A 15,930-nucleotide genomic window follows, 5' to 3' on the forward strand; every position below is an offset into this window, starting at 1 on the left:
GTTAGATATACGGTACGATTAGCTGCGTTAATACGCAAACATCCCAAATAAATTAATATAAAGCAGAAGAATAATTATGTGTTTATTTTAATTAATTAGTTGAACAGCATTTATATTAATCCAGTGTGTATGTATTTTTGTATATATATATATATATATATATATATATATATACATTAAATAAATATACTTGACAGATTGATGGTCAACCCATTTCCTCCTGCTGATTACATTGCTGATGGGGTTAGTTTTTTATTAATCGCATGTTGTGCTGCACCATACCTCTCCATAAAGACATTTTAATAGAATAAAAAGATAAATACAACTCCAACTAAACCTTATCTTAAGTATAGTAGTGTTTTCTCTTTCCCTCTTACACTTAACATCAATAATTGATTACACACCATAACTTTGGATTTCGATAAGTGCAAATAAGGAGTTTTGCAGCATTTCACATTGGGAGCCATTTTAGAAATGATTGCTTTCTTCAAAGGAGAATAGGTTGCTAGTCTAAAACACAATGGCTTTACAGAGGAGTGTGAGCTCCGTCTGTAATGAGAGGCACTAAATAATTTATGGCTTTAATCTGCTCACTGAGGTGTGTGGTCTATGACAGTAATTATAAATGCAGGGAGAAATTATAGCTGAATACTTTAACTGCATTAGGAGTCATCTGATGAACAACGTGATTGCCTGCTCATTTCCAACAATAGGGGGCAAGTCGGTGTCACGGTATTCTAATCACCACAGTGCCCATGTGCCTTTTCCCCTTTACCATCAAATGTCAATTTCCCGTTATAAAACAGAGATTTGATGGGAGGAGGTAATTGCGGACTTGATTGCTTGAAAAGAGATGAATTGCATGAAATGTTTATAAATTTAGGAGGCAATCATTTTTAATAGCTCTGAAATAATATAGCTGGAGGAAATATGTTTAATTGTTATGATTCCAGCATGCAGAGACAGTAGCAGCCTTTACAGTGAGGCAGTAAAAGATGACAAGGAAATAGATTGTTCATGCGTATGTAAAAACCATGGTGTGACTATGGGTCTTTTAATCTCCAAATTAAATTCTCAAATCATCAAAATATATTGAATGCATCTGAGATTGAAAGATTTAATGAACACATAAATGTGTGGGTTTGGTTTCGATTTATGTGAACAAGAAATGCCTTTTATTTTGGTTTGGTTGCATACACCATTTGGTAGCCATTGTCTACAATTAATATTTCAGACGCAAGAAAAAAAGACCACAAGCTATAATCAAATGTTAACTCTTTATTTGAATAGGTAAAAAAAAGGTGCAGGTATATTTTTTCTTGCTGTTAATAATTTTATCGCATGAAATGCACTGTTTTCCCCCTAAAATATATTTACATGTGAGATATTCCTGTTTCCAAATTACCTTTTTTTTCAACATTTACAGAATCCAAGTCTTAACTGGTGATTAAACATTTATTAAAGTGCTTTTTTTCTTTTATCATTGCAACACAAAACGCTTTACATAGCAATACACTGTACAGTTCTGTGTGTGTGTTCACATGTCTTTCTACCCTTTCAAACAGCTGCTCGTTTATGCAATTTACTGTAGTACTTAGAATACGTTGTAAATTACAATTGATTCATAAGTTCTTGTTGAAATACAATTGAAACTTGAAATATTATACAAATAAATAGTAGTCATAGCCAGTGCTATTGCATGCAAACATTAGCAATCATTTTTCCTCAAGCAGTAATACATTTCTTATTACTGGTGATGCATTTGAGCAGGGTGCAAAGGTATCTTTAAGTGTGTCCTTAGTTATTTCTAACCAGTGTGTGTGTACTCAAGTGAATGAAACGTTATAATAATGCACACTATACAATCAAATTTAAAAATGACTTGAATAATGGACCCGTGTATGTAAAAAAAATAAAGTAAAATAGACAAACAAACACAAAACTCCCCACAAAAGGAGAGAGTATATTAAAACCTACTCCTTTTCCATTTCCACATACTGTGAGTGGTTATCTGGGGATTTGCTGTGAGTTTTACTCAAGTGGAGTTTAACCGCATGGTTGCTTGCAAATGTTCTACAGCAAAGCTTACATCTGAATTTTGAGTCAATATCCTCCTCCAGGCCCGGTGGCTCTGTGGGTCTCACGTTAAGGGCCTTTGACAGTTCAGGCTCTTCCATCTTTGTCTGGTGTTCCACAGGCAACTTGCACATGTCTTTGATCTGGAAGCCTAGGTGGGATTCCAGGTGAGAAATGAATGCGGGGGGTGACCTGAACTGCGACGCGCAGTCATTACAATAAAAAATTGGATGGCCAGTGTCCATGTTCTTCAGAAATTTAGTACCGCCTGTTTTCCGTAATTGGTATTTGACGTTCGCTAACCAGTGGCTGATGGTGGTCATGGAGAGTCCGGTGAACTTGGAGATGTGCATGCGCTCCTGAGGCCCGAGGTCTGAGAGAAGGTACTTTCCTTCAGAGGTCTGGAAGAGGCTTGAGGCGAACTGGGCCTGTAGGATGAGGAGATGGCGGGGGTTCCAGTTGGACTGTCTACCTTTGCGCTTGTGGACAGAATACACGTCGGCCGACACGTCCTCAAAACGCCTGACATCCGTTTCCAGTTTCATGCTCGGGATTCTAGAGGGCGTGGAAGGTTTTGGTGTGGTGGCCTTAGGGAGGACTTTGACCATGTCAGCAATGTCAGACAGAGCGTACTTATGTGGTACTGGGGTAGAGGGCGGTAGTACTGAAGCACTCGCAGGCTTGCTGTGTTTGGATTTTGTTAAGTCTATCGGCTGGTCCTCATTAACAAACAGGAAAGAATTCTCAGGCCGATTTCTAATCGGATTTCCAAGCCTTAGAGCAGATTTCTCATTGTTCCGGTTTATTTCAGCGAAAATGGACTGAGTGCGCGCAGATATTTTAGCTGCCCTTGCATTGTTGGGCTTATTTGCTTTGCCCAGATGATTGTTCAATACGGACTGCAGTGCACTGAGGGGGTTTATGGCAAATGTATCCGGAGTGTCACTGAGAAGCTCCGGAGCAGCGCTGGGTCCATTGCTGGCAGAGGGACTCGGTGTCTTGCCTGTGTCGAAATCCGGGCTCAACTTTCCTTTGATCACTTCGTTCACGTCATTCGCACAGTCTGCGTCAAGCTTTGAAGAGGAAGAGGAGTCGTCCTGACAATCGCTGTCATCATTCTCCAGCGGATCAAACTTAATGTTCTGAATTTCTTTACTGTCGCTTATGCCAACCTTTTCCTTTTTGATGTCCACATTTTGATGCTGTCCCTCGGGGGTTTCTGCTCCCAGAGCTCCGGGGTAAACCTTCCCCTTTGGGGCGATGGTTCTGAGCTTGTGGTTGAACGACTGCTTTAGCTGAATGGGAGGAGACGCGGAGAGTGGCGTGCTTTTGATGAGCCCAGAGAGTTGATAGGCGGCGTGAATGCTAGGATAGGCACTCCAGCTTGGTGTCCCGGTTTGAGCTTTGTTGATGGCGGACGCCACTGTGTTGGCTAAAGATTTGAGGATGTCTCCTCCAGCGCCTGTACCCTGCTCCAGATCCTCCTCGCGGAGATAAGGATACTTAAAGGTATCGCTACCGGCCTTCTGATCCTCACTCTCTTGCTTTTCCTCTTTCATCTTGGTTTCCTCCTTTTTCTCTGACGTGCCCTCGCCCTGGCATTCCTTCTCTCGTTCCCCAGGGGAGGCCGCTTTCGGGGACGTTTTTCCTCCCTCGGTTTCACTGGCGGCCGGCTCAGCCAGTACCTGCATCTTCTCTACAGCCAAGGGATCCAGGGCTAACTGTTTACCCTTCTTGGAGGCCGAGTTTGTGACTTTGATGAAGTGGCCGGTCACCATCATGTGGGTGGTGAGCTGCTGAAGGGTGTCGTGTGAGCTCCCGCACTCCATGCATTTCAGAATCTGAGATTTGCACGTCTCAAACTGCCAGGTGTAGCTCGCCCCGTTCTGATAGCCGTAGCGGTTGTTGTTAGCGTTTGAAATGGCGGTGGCTCTCTGTGCGTCAGTTAAGCCAGTGGTGGAATCCGGGGAGCATGGTCTTGCGGTGTCAAAGGCCCTTTTCTTTGACGGTGGCAAAAGCTTGGGTGTGAGCACTGGGAGAGGTTCTTTTAAAGGCACTTTTTGGTAATGCTTTGTTTTAATCATGTGAACACTCAGATCCTGAAGGGAGTCAAACGAGTGGCTGCAGAACATGCACTTCAACACTTTCTGTGCATCCTCTTTCCCCTCCATGTCATGCAGATTGCGTTTCCTGGATTTCGATGACGAGGACGAGGAGTTACTCTGTTTGCCGTGGTTGTTGTCCTGGTAATGTCCGCTGTTGCTCATGTGAACCGTGAGATCCACCAGTGTGTCATACGCAGCGCTGCAGTCCTTGCACCGGAAACGACTGGCTCCCGTGAACACCGACCCACAGGCTTTGTTGCTCTGCCGGTACAAGTGGACTGAGCTGAAGAGATTGGGTTTGGACATAGGCTTCGGAGACAGAGTATGCTGCAAGGTCTTGGAGAGCGCATCCTGGTGCCAATCGAATTCGGTCTTCGCGCTGCCGTTGGTGCTGTCACAGTTCGCTTTGCTGGTGTTCTTGCCTATTTTCAGGTCCATCCCAAGCCCTGTCCAGTAGGAGTCGGAGAGAAAGTTTGCATAGGCGGCCCTCATGTTCTCCAGGCTGCTGTTCATCTCCTCCTTGTGTTTGGGTGGGCCGCTCTCCTCCTTCGGGCCCTCGCTGAGATAGGGCGCTTTGAAGTCTGTGAGGCGGTCGCTGGTGTCGCTTAGGCGCGACTCCAACTCTGTCTCTTGATTGGAAAGGACACTAATAGGAGAGTTCTGGTCGCTGTAACTGTTAGTGCTCTTGTCATCCGTCTCTTTGTCCTCTGACAATTTGGGGTGGGGCTTCTCTGAACCTTCTTCTTCAGTGGGAGGGTCATTCTCTCCGTCCTCTTTGTCGATTGGCTCCTCAAGGACCATGTCATCGTCAGGCGTGTAAACTAGCATAAACAGAGAGAGGACAAACATAGGATGGATTACTTTTGGGGATTGTGAGAGGCAACAAGGATATAAAAATAACACATGGAGTTGAATTCAGAGCAAAAAATGTATACATCATTAAATACAACATTTTATCAAGTTTGACAATGCTAAAATGGCAATGTTGAATAGTAGATTATCAGACATTTCACAGCAGGTATTTAAGTATTTATGGTATATTACATGAACAAATTCCATCAAATGTGGGTATTTCAACTGCAAGTTTAAGTCGCACAGCAGGATCTGTCATTAGCCCTTACTAACTGCTGGTTTAACAGCCCTGCCTGATTCGCAATGGGGCATTAAAAGAGGAAGTACTGAACCGTCATTCTGACACGCGTCAGTAAAATCACCCCTACGTTTGACATTATGTTAACGTCACTGTGTAGAGCTGTTCAACTAATGTAACATATTTGATATGTAGCCATCTATCTGAATCCGAAACATCACAACACTATTAGCACGTATTTTTTCATGGTCAATGTTGTGGTCAGAAAATGTACATGCAAGGAGAGACGTCAATGGGCATAACAGCCCTGTTTAAGCACTGATGCATTTCATGTGGTTAATATTTATCTTTGGAAGAGAGGGCACTCTTGTGTGAGGACTGGCAGGAGTCGAGCACTCAGGGGCCCCCATACTGGGAGGGCCACAGAATGTCCTCCTTCTTATGTGTCTCAAAAATACTTTTTTTCCTTCTTTATTATCAATATTTCACAAGTGCCCCGAGAGGAGCCCTGGAGGTGAATGGCTTGCCGGCTAATGGACGGAGATGGAGATGGGACTTGGACTTTTCAAAACAAACATGGAGAATAGGGGCCCCTGTGAACAAGGGCTCCCACACACACCCAAGTGTGCCGTGACCTTGATCTACCGCAGGAAAAAGCTGTTTTGATTGGCCAACCGAGATCTGTGATGGCCCCCAGAAACACCCTTGACGCAGGGGGAGGGAGGGGTGTGTGAGTACAGAGGAATGTTTTATTTATACTTTTATATATAGTTTTTTCCAAAGTGATAGAGAGCACTATTGGCCATGACAAGCCTTCAGTTGATGTCTTCTCTTTTCAAAGTCTTTCCTGACACTGAAAGATTGGTCAGGTTCAACACAAAAGTGGAGGGATGGGCGTTTATTTTCTGCCTAGCGATTGTGTGATGGAAATCGCTCATTCCTGTATAGCTCATTATAGGAAGTGACTTTTTCCTCGCAATACCGAGTGTCAGTAAAATTTCACCAAAGTACGTGTCAGATTTTGACATTCCGGTAAAAAAGAGGAGAGGAAAGAAATACATTATCCCAAATTGACTTGTTTCTTTTTTTCGGGGGATATGCAAGAAATGCCTGCATCAACATTAATGTATACGCTGGTCTATTGGTATTTGAGAAAGAAGGGGAAGATAGTGATTAACAACTCCCATTCCTGCTGTTTTATGCCTTTCTATCAGATGCCCTGACTAACAGCTAGCCAGAAGCAGCAATTAACCTTTTGGCAGGCATCACTCCGAGATACCACCATGTCTAACTCTCCTCCTTGAAGCATTGGTAAGTCTGCCCTGCCAGCACTCGGTTCATGCTACTGTAAGGTGTGTGTCTATGCCAAACAGCGTTGCTCTGCAAAAGTACAAGATCAAATTCAAGGGCATTGGTACTTTTGTATCACTCAATAGCTGTCATAAGCAGACTGCATCACAATAAAAAAAGATATCAATGAAAACACACCATTGCATTGGAATTCCTGTACAAATTCATCTGGAGTGGTTTACAATTTACGTCTGCATTTGTGTTGTGTGTGCCAGAAAAAAAAATCTATGGATCTAGGAGTATTAAAACCATGATAATTGGAAAATGATAAGTATAATATTAGTAGCGGCAGTATGGAAAGACAACCTTGAAATGACCACCAACTAAAGAAACAGGGCTCAAACACACGATTTGGACCAGCCTCAAAGGTGTTTTTCAAAGCATGCAGGCTAACTATCCTTAGAAAACTAGAGGCTGCCGCGGCAGACTTGAGATTTAGCATGTCATAAACTGCTGTAAAGCCTTCAATCTGTGTCACGACAAATTTATACCTTCAGACAGAAATATGCAAAGGTCAAAGGACCTTAGGTGCAAATCATAAATCCTCCACCCGAAGTGTTTATAACATTAATCTGTTAGAACACAGGCCTGGCAGAGAATGAGCTTGCTTCTCAGAAATGGCGGTGGTTTTCTGAGCCAAGTGTGTTTCCCGTATGTTATGAACCATGCTTACCTCATAAAACACGGCACACAGTACATTACGCCTCGTACTTACAGTATCCTGTCAAAATACATGTTTGTATTCACCGTTGACGTGACAAACTATCCTCTCGTCAGGATTTATTGTCAATCCTTAAAAAAAGGGTGTATTCATTCTCTGGGGCTCCAATGCGAATGTGTTATTAGAAACTTTTTGTAACGGTGAGGAGAAATCAACATTTATCCCTTCGGAAGGTCAACACTGCACTCATTAATCTGACAGGCCTAGGAGGGCTGGCTGCCGGAGGGGTTTAGCTAATGGACAGCTGTGATACCCGGTGAGCGGCGGTAACACTATCTTCAAAGGAGATTGGGTAATTCATAGGTGCCAGTGACAGGTCTGCACGTCCGTGCCACTTTCCCCAGTGCACTCGGCTGGTCTCAAGCTACAGTTTTCTGCTGCGCACAAATCAATATCCCCTTTTTACTTCTCATTGATTGCCTTAGCGGTGGGACCGACCTAAGCAGGACTGTTATGACATTTCTAGATTTCCCCCTGTCCTTGGAACAATCAATTACACGCACATGGCAATCAAAACCTCTTTGCAAAATGAACCTGCTCCATGACATTTTCATCTCCTCGGATTTATGCCAAGTACGGAGAAAAAAAGGGAAAAGAAGAAGGATCTGCTCGGGTGTTGAGATGGCCAGGGTCAGCCGCTCTTCCAGCCGTCTCCAACACTGCCTCCGCAACGCCTTTGTACACAATAACAACTGGATAACAGAGCTGCAAACCATATGATGGATCCTCACTGTAGTGTATAAAAGCAGTGTATAAATAGGGTGTGTTAAATGTCAAAATCGTTAGGATGTATTTGCAGTGTTACCCGGCCACTTAAATATTACAGGACTTGGTCTGCCGGTAGAAAATAGATTTCAATGTTCAGAGTTGGAATGAGCAGAGAATGAGTCACCGTTCTACTGTTCTAGATAGAGACTACTCATGTGCCACATGGTTTAATGTTTGACAGTCTGATTAGGTTGTGTTGCTTCAGTTAAATCATTTATTTGTATGATAAACTAGGAAAAGGGATATCGATGGCTGGCCATGGAGTGATCTGGTGGACAGGACAATGAGAGAGGGAGGGAGGGAGGGAGGGAGGGAGGGAGGGAGGGAGGGAGTGAGTAAAAACATGCTCAATGGATGCAATCTGAATGCACCCAATGACACAATGATCACATTTGAAATACTGTGTGATCAGGGCCTTACTGGAGCACATGAGGCCCAAGGACCTTGGTTGGAGGGACTGTGAATGTGAGTGTGACTCTTGTTAACTCGGATTCTGCACTGGATCAGAGAAGAGTTGGAATGGTAAAGGACACTAATCCTGATCCCTGAGGCGATCTCTAAAGTTCTGTAAACACTTCTTTCTTCGTTGTTCGCTGTCAGGAAGCCCTGGAGTCCCAAGGACACAGCAGAATGGAGACGGAGCCGTCGCGTTTAAGCTGCTGCCACAGAGTGTCTCTGGAGGTTAATTGATAGCAGGGAATGAAATTGTTTTTGACTTGCTTTCAAGAAGGTGCCCATGGAGTACATTAAGTCGCGTCTGAGCCGTTACTTCATTCCAACACTTTGGTTTTATGAGTCGAGTGACGGCAGCGATGTCCTCACAGATTTAGCCGCTAGGGTAAAATGGTACTAACAGCACCAATATGCGTTGTGGTGAGAACCTTCTACATAGATTGAGCCTCTTGAGAAACGTTCAGACACAGCGTCCACAGAAAACACTATTGTTGGATTCTCTGGAGTCTTCGACACTGAGAAACCGAGCAACAGAAAGCTTGCGTTCATTTTTGTATGCATGAAGGATATGTTACTTAAAGCGCATTACCTAGTTCACTTAACCCAAGCTATTCATGCAGAAAAATGTCCTGCTTTCCTACACCCATAAATTAAATATTAAAAGGGCCTAATATAGTCCAATGAAAACGCTCATCTCAAGGAGAGCGTGGCCAACAGGAAGACAGACTGTGAACGGAGCAAAAGGCACAATGTGCTCAGATGGACCCAGAGCCAGATTAATATGATATGATCACAAATATGACACCATATTCTGCCATCTGGCTGCTCATTTGGGCAAAAATGATCCCAATAATTATAGCAATTAATCAAAACACGTTTTTTACCACCAACATTCTGTTATCTCAAAAAAAACACAGAGGACTTTGGAAGGGACGGTCAAGCCGCTGTTAATTTAATCGATGAACAATGTTGAGCCCCAACACTGTTTAAAGCGTGTGTTCACGGATCTCAAAAACGGGAAGTTATATTTTTTGAATGTATTATATATCTAGTGCTGCTAACGTGGAAAGGGAGGAGTCCTCACGCCAGGAGTGTGCGTGCTCCTCTCCGCTTGTGTGAGTTGACCGCGCGCCACGGCGCTGCTCAGCTTCTGCTGCTGTGAGACGCTAGCCTGCCTGCCACCTAACAGGATGTGAGGGGTGGTGGGAGAGCATCGCAGTCTGCGCCTCAGCACGTAAGTCAGACCCCCACATCAAACCCACACGCACACACACAGCCCCCCCCCCCCAAAACTAGCATCACCCACACCACCACCCTCACCATGGCGATGCTAGATCTAACATTATGAAACGATGCTAGCGTCTTCTTCTAAGATAGCATGATTGCCTCAGCCAGCCTCTCTTTTCATAGGACTCCCACCACAGACTCGTTGTTTTGACGTTGTATCTCTGTTTTAGCGTGATTCTAATGCCGGTGGACAGACACCCCCTATGCACCCCACAACGGTTCACAGTGTGCCAAAAAAATAAATAAACGGAAACACAAATGTAGCCTTTATATCTCAAAAGCATGCGGTATTTCTTCACACGCCGAGACTAAAAGCAGGATAGAACACTGTGTATTTGTCAGATTACAGATAATCTTTCTTCTGCACTGACAGATCAAAAAAATTTACCCAAAAAGAAAAAAAAAGAATAAAGAGGGGGCGGAGGAGAAGTTCCAGTTGGTGGAGCAGCAGTGGTGGGAGGTGGGGGGGGGGGGGGGGGGGGGGGGGTTGGGCTCCAGTATATTTCACTCCATAGCGGGGGAGGGGAGCCGGCCGGGCGTCGCTCTGTCACTCGCTCTCTGAAGAGCCCCTGACACGGTGCTCCAGGAGCGACATGATGAGGTCTGATGGTTCCTTTCTGCAGAATAGCAGTTTACCCCTCATTCACCCTTATCACAGAGAGAGGGAGAGAGAGAGAGAGAGAGAGAGGGAGAGAGAGAGAGAGAGAGAGAGAGAGAGAGAGAGAGAGAGAGAGAGGGTGAAGGAGATAGGGAGGGAGAGAGAGGGGCTGCGGCGGGGGGTGCGAAGCCATCATCTTACAGTACGCCACTCAAGGCAGCCTCGCATATTGGAGCTGACCAGTCAAGCAAACAGGGCGGGACTAATAAAAGAGCATCTTGCCTCGGTTCAAATTTCCCTGATTGAATGTCAGTCAGGAATGTTGGCGTGGCAACGGGGAGAAAGTGGGACATCATTTAAAGGGACCAGTGCCGAGCACACATAAGGCCTTTTGTCTCCCTGCTCCACAGGACACGGCGAGGTTAGGATGACAACCGCCGTTTGTTTTTCATGCCCACCATTCCCACTAAACACACAGCATTCAGACACTCCTTCCAGACCCTTTCCCCCCCTCCACTTCCTTAGGTTTCAATCAGCGTTTCGTTATTTTTAGCGCTGTCCAATGTAATCATCGCGGAAGAATGCCAATGACCTTTTTGTTCATCTATATCGCCTCGAGTTATATGTGCCCTGATATCGATTCATTATAATATTTACAGCAACACAAGAGGGCTGTCCACAAGCTGTGTGTGCTTCATGTCCCTCTCTCATCCCATGTTTTGGGATAGCAGAAGCATATAAATGGGTCAAAATGTATATGCAGCATATATATGTCCAAATACACGGATATATATATATACAGTATATGTGTCCACTTTTCACTGTGCTACTTCCTAATTTATTCAGCCGGGGAGATATTTATTTGGATGTTATTCATATAAAAATTGCATACAGTAATGGCACCATAAACTGCATAGCCCTTTGCCCGTACAACAAGAGGCCTTCTCCAAAGCCTTTAGGTCAGGCTTTGATCCGTCTGATGTGAAGACGCTCTACTTGTGTTTTGTTAAAACAGTGCAAAACTATTTATGTTTCACTGACTCTTCCTTCCCCATCATGCCTGTATGGATCTTTCATTAAGACTTTTGGATGGGTTCCAGACTAAGGCTTGCCTTGTAAACCCACACACACACCCCAACACACACGCACACACAAACACACACACACACACATAAACACACCCACAAACTCAAACACACACTTACACCGTGTTCAGCACTTTCTAAGAGCCAGGATGCCTTTTTTTTTTGCGTTCCGTCTTCATTAATAGTAAATTGCCAGTTTTTCCTTCATTAAATACAATGAGGCCACTGAGCCCAAGTTCAGCCGGAGACCGGTGCTGTCAGATGCTATTGGGACCATCGACAGCCCCATGGTGGCACCAAGACACGGCGAGGAGACCCGCCAGAAAACCTGCGTTTCCCCGGCACAAAAAGGGTGACGGTACAAGGCGCAGAAATGCTTAAAAAAAAAAAACACAGACTCTCTTATTCAGCTTTATTTTAATGGTAAATGTGTTGTCAAGCTGCGTCTCGATAATGATTAGGACCTGCCTTTCTTTTTTTCCCCGGGAAAAAAGTGCTAACTTTTATATTTGCCTGGTGCACATTGTCACTTTGACAGCTCGTTCTGAGAACAATGGCTGCCCAAATACTGAAATGTGTTGGCATCGAATAGTTGAAAAGTTTCCCCTCAAAAACAGGCGTGCTGCTGTTTGGGAGGCATTCTTCTGTTTGATATCGAGAGGGTGATTAGAACGAAAGAAAGGAGGCGTTGAATAAAGCGCCCCTCCCAAACCAGACCCCCCCCACCCCCCTCCACCCCTTGTTTGTGATTGACATTCGATCCATTGAGTCAATTATTTCTGCTCATAAAACCTATTTCTATGAAAGCTGGTTAAAGACTAGAGTCATTCTGCGATGCGAGCGTGTGAATTAAACTGCAAGTAGAATTCACAGAAAACCAACGGCCCACTTAGTATTGGCTCTGCCGCTCTGATCATTTGTAAAGTCTGAATGGTCCGACCGTCAAACAGAATCCTTTCTGTATAATACCTAAAAACTCACGTTAAAGTTCACGTTAAAGTGGTTGGGAAGTGGGTCAGTAGTGGGGGGGGGGGGGGGGGGGGCAGACCCCCCACCCCCCACCGACTACTGGGCCGTTTCAATATGTCCGTTACACCAAGGCAAGGTTTTTCTCTGTGCTACGTCCTCATTTAGTCAGCTGGGGAGAGACGTGACATTTCCATGGTTCAAACGTACCGGAGAGAGAGAGAGGGAGAGAGAGAGAGAGGGAGAGAGAGAGAGGGAGAGAGAGAGAGAGAGAGAGAGAGAGAGAGAGAGAGAGAGAGAGAGAGAGAGAGAGAGAGAGAGAGAGAGAGAGAGAGAGAGAGAGAGAGAGAGGTATAGAGTCTTCTTGTGTGCGTTCCCTGCATGGGAGGAAGTGGTTCATCTATTGAAAAGAAGGTAGGCGGACGGGGCAGCCGATTGGAACTGATACCCGCGCGGCTGTAGGTTAGCGCACCGAGCAGGAGGAGAGGGTGGGCGTGGGAGGGAGGCTGGTGGAGGAAGAGGGAGGTAAGGGAGGAGGAGGGGGAGGGGGAGGGGGAGGAGGAGGTGGTGGTGGTGGGGGGGGGGGGGGGGTCGAGGGAGGCGGAGACCAGAGCGACAGAGGAGCGGTTAATGGAAATGAGTGACAGGCTTTCAGAATGATTTACAACGGGTGGCGCGGCGGCGGTGCCGGCCCGTGATGGATGATCCTGAAAGACGGAGACAAACCATAAATCATGTCTTTGAATCATTGACAGAGATAGAGGAGGGGGGGAGGGGGGAGGAAAAGCAATGGCATTGACGTTCATTCTTCCAATAATGTACATTGACGAGTTACACTACGGAGCCTTAATTAAAAAGTGAACACGGGTCCTCTCCACCGCAAGCCCCCACCTTACTCCCCCCCCCCCCCCCTGCATAAGCCAGAGCAGGCTCCTCTCCTCCTCTGTCTTCCCCTCCCCTCCGCTGCCCTCCCCTCTTCTCCTCCTCTGTCCTTTTCTTCTACTCTCTCCTCCTTGGTCCCCCTCTCCTCCTCCCTCCACTCCCCTCCGTTGGCTCCGTCTCCTCGACTCTCCTCGTCTCTCCCTCTCCTCCTCTCTCCTCCTCCCTCCACTCTCCTCCGTTGGTTCTGTCTCCTCCTCTCTCCTCATCCCTCCTCATCTCTCCTCCTCCCTCCTCTCTCCTCCGTTGGTTCTGTCTCCTCCTCTCTCCCTCTCCTCCTCTCTCCTCCTCCCTCCACTCTCCTCCATTGGCTCTGTCTCCTCCTCTCTCCTTCTCGGTCCTCCTCTCCTCCTCCCTCCCCTCCCCTCCCCTCGCTCTGTCTCCTCCCCTCCCCTCCCCTCCCTCCCCTCTCTGTATCAATGGTAATTAAAGATGCAGCACCCTGGATCCTTCCCCTTCCTTCCCCAAGCAGACACATTAGATAAGTGTTGTGCTCTGAGATAATGTCAACCCTCAACAATATCAGTGCAAGCTGGGCCTATTTGTTCCCACATTTGTAAACAGACACGCACACGCACGCACTCGCACGTAGGCAGGCGCTCACACGCCTGAATGCAAGCATGCACATGCTTACACACGCATTGAGGCGAGCATGCATGCACGCCAGCGCGCACACATGCACACATACACACACATACATGTGCGTACAGACACACACAGACACGCACAGAGAAACACACAGAAACACATCTGCATACATAGACACAAAAAACACACACGTGCCCACGCGCACACACACACACACACACACAGACACACACACACACACACACACACACACACACACACACACACACACACACACACACACACACAAACACACATACATAACTGTGTTCACAAGGGGTAGAAAAACAGAACATAGAGACAAAGGAAAACAGGAAAACATTGGAGTGAAAAGAGAGAGAGAGAGAGAGAGAGAGAGAGAGAGAAAGAGAGAGAGAGAGAGAGAGAGAGAGAGAGAGAGAGAGAGAGAGAGAGAGAGAAAGAGAGAGAGAGAGAGAGAGAGAGAGAGAGAACACGCTTTGCCTGCATCTAGAGATCATATGCCAAGCTCAACAGCAATTGGCAGGGAAACATATCGTTTACGCTTTTAAAATTGAACAACATTAACGATCTGAAAGGACAGAAGTTGAATACGCTATAATCCCCCCTCCCCAACCTCCCCCCAACCAAAAATACAAACAACATGGAACATAAACTACCCCCCCACTGAATACAATGTACAATTTTGCCTAACACAGAGAAAAGGAAAAAAAAGGGGTTAGGGAAACCATGCCAACATCCTGTTCTTAAGAATGGGGTTGCTGTGTCCTGAGTGCAGATGGTACTCTGATAAACAGGACAAGCCCTGTAGGAGCAAGGAGCCCGAATGAGTGGCATTCCACATCAGCTGAGCTCTCTTAAAGTGCACACAATGGAGCAATGAGGTGAAAGTAATCCTAAACATCTGTCTTGTGTGTCCTACACGCACAGGCTGTTTGCTCAAGTCCTCGCCAAGGCATTAGCAGGAGGAGAGGGAGAGAACGGGACAGAGAGAGAGAGAGAGAGAGAGAGAGAGAGAGAGAGAGAGAGAGAGAGAGAGAGAATAGGATATATCAATCCATGCATGAGATCTTCAGAGGGCTTGAGGAAGGGCTCTGTTGTCCGCCTCTCTCGCCACTCAGCCAAACAAAATGGAGACGATTTCCACTCATCACCTAAACTCCGACTCAGATACCACAGCGACCGTGGGTTCACATACGTGCGGTAATGAACAACGTTATGCATCTTTTCCACAAAAAGTCTTCCCATATTTTTCCGCCCACATTTTTAGGATATGAATAATTGGTTCATACACAAGCCAGTTTGTATCACTAATTGCAAATGAGTTAACTAAATCTGAACCAAGTCGTGGATATTAACGGAACACTCCGGCTCTTTCTACTCCATGGGGAACAAGCTGTGTGGCGTGTGAGCTAAGCCAGGTTGTGCATAATGTGAGGAAGAGTGTGATGAAGGACCGATGCACTGTCCCTATTGAGCCAGTGGGAGATGTCCTGTTGGTAGGCATGTTGGGTGCACCGATTCATCTGAACCTCTTTCTATCACCATGCTGCTGGGAGAAGACGTTTTGGCAGGCCGGAATGGAAATGAACACACAATGGTGTGTCAAACACACACACACACACACACACACACACACACACACACACACACACACACACACACACACACACACACACACACACACACACACACACACACACACACTCACACACACAGACACACACAGACACTCACTAACCCGATATAAAAGCTGTAGCAGCGTTATTGGTCAGGCATCCAGCGCAGCCTTGCTCATGGTGTGATTCAGTAGATGCACTCATCACACAACCCACCACTATGAAACACCATTCTGAGAGAGACTTTGACTTTCATGATATGTACTT

At 45.9% G+C, this 15,930-nt stretch overlaps 1 protein-coding gene across 1 annotated transcript in view; it reads right to left on the reverse strand.

The window, feature by feature from the left end:
* Positions 1-230: 230 nt before the first annotated feature.
* Positions 231-15,930, reverse strand: part of LOC130383595 (teashirt homolog 2) — a 37,293-nt gene continuing 21,593 nt past the window's right edge. Inside the window, exon 2 of the mRNA XM_056591439.1 lies at positions 231-5,002. Within this exon, the coding sequence (XP_056447414.1) occupies positions 1,974-5,002 (3,029 nt within the window). The 3' untranslated portion in view covers positions 231-1,973. The remainder of the gene's footprint in view (positions 5,003-15,930) is intronic.

This window comes from Gadus chalcogrammus, chromosome 1 (genome assembly GCF_026213295.1).
Source record: "Gadus chalcogrammus isolate NIFS_2021 chromosome 1, NIFS_Gcha_1.0, whole genome shotgun sequence".
NCBI classification, from domain to species: Eukaryota; Metazoa; Chordata; class Actinopteri; order Gadiformes; family Gadidae; genus Gadus; species Gadus chalcogrammus.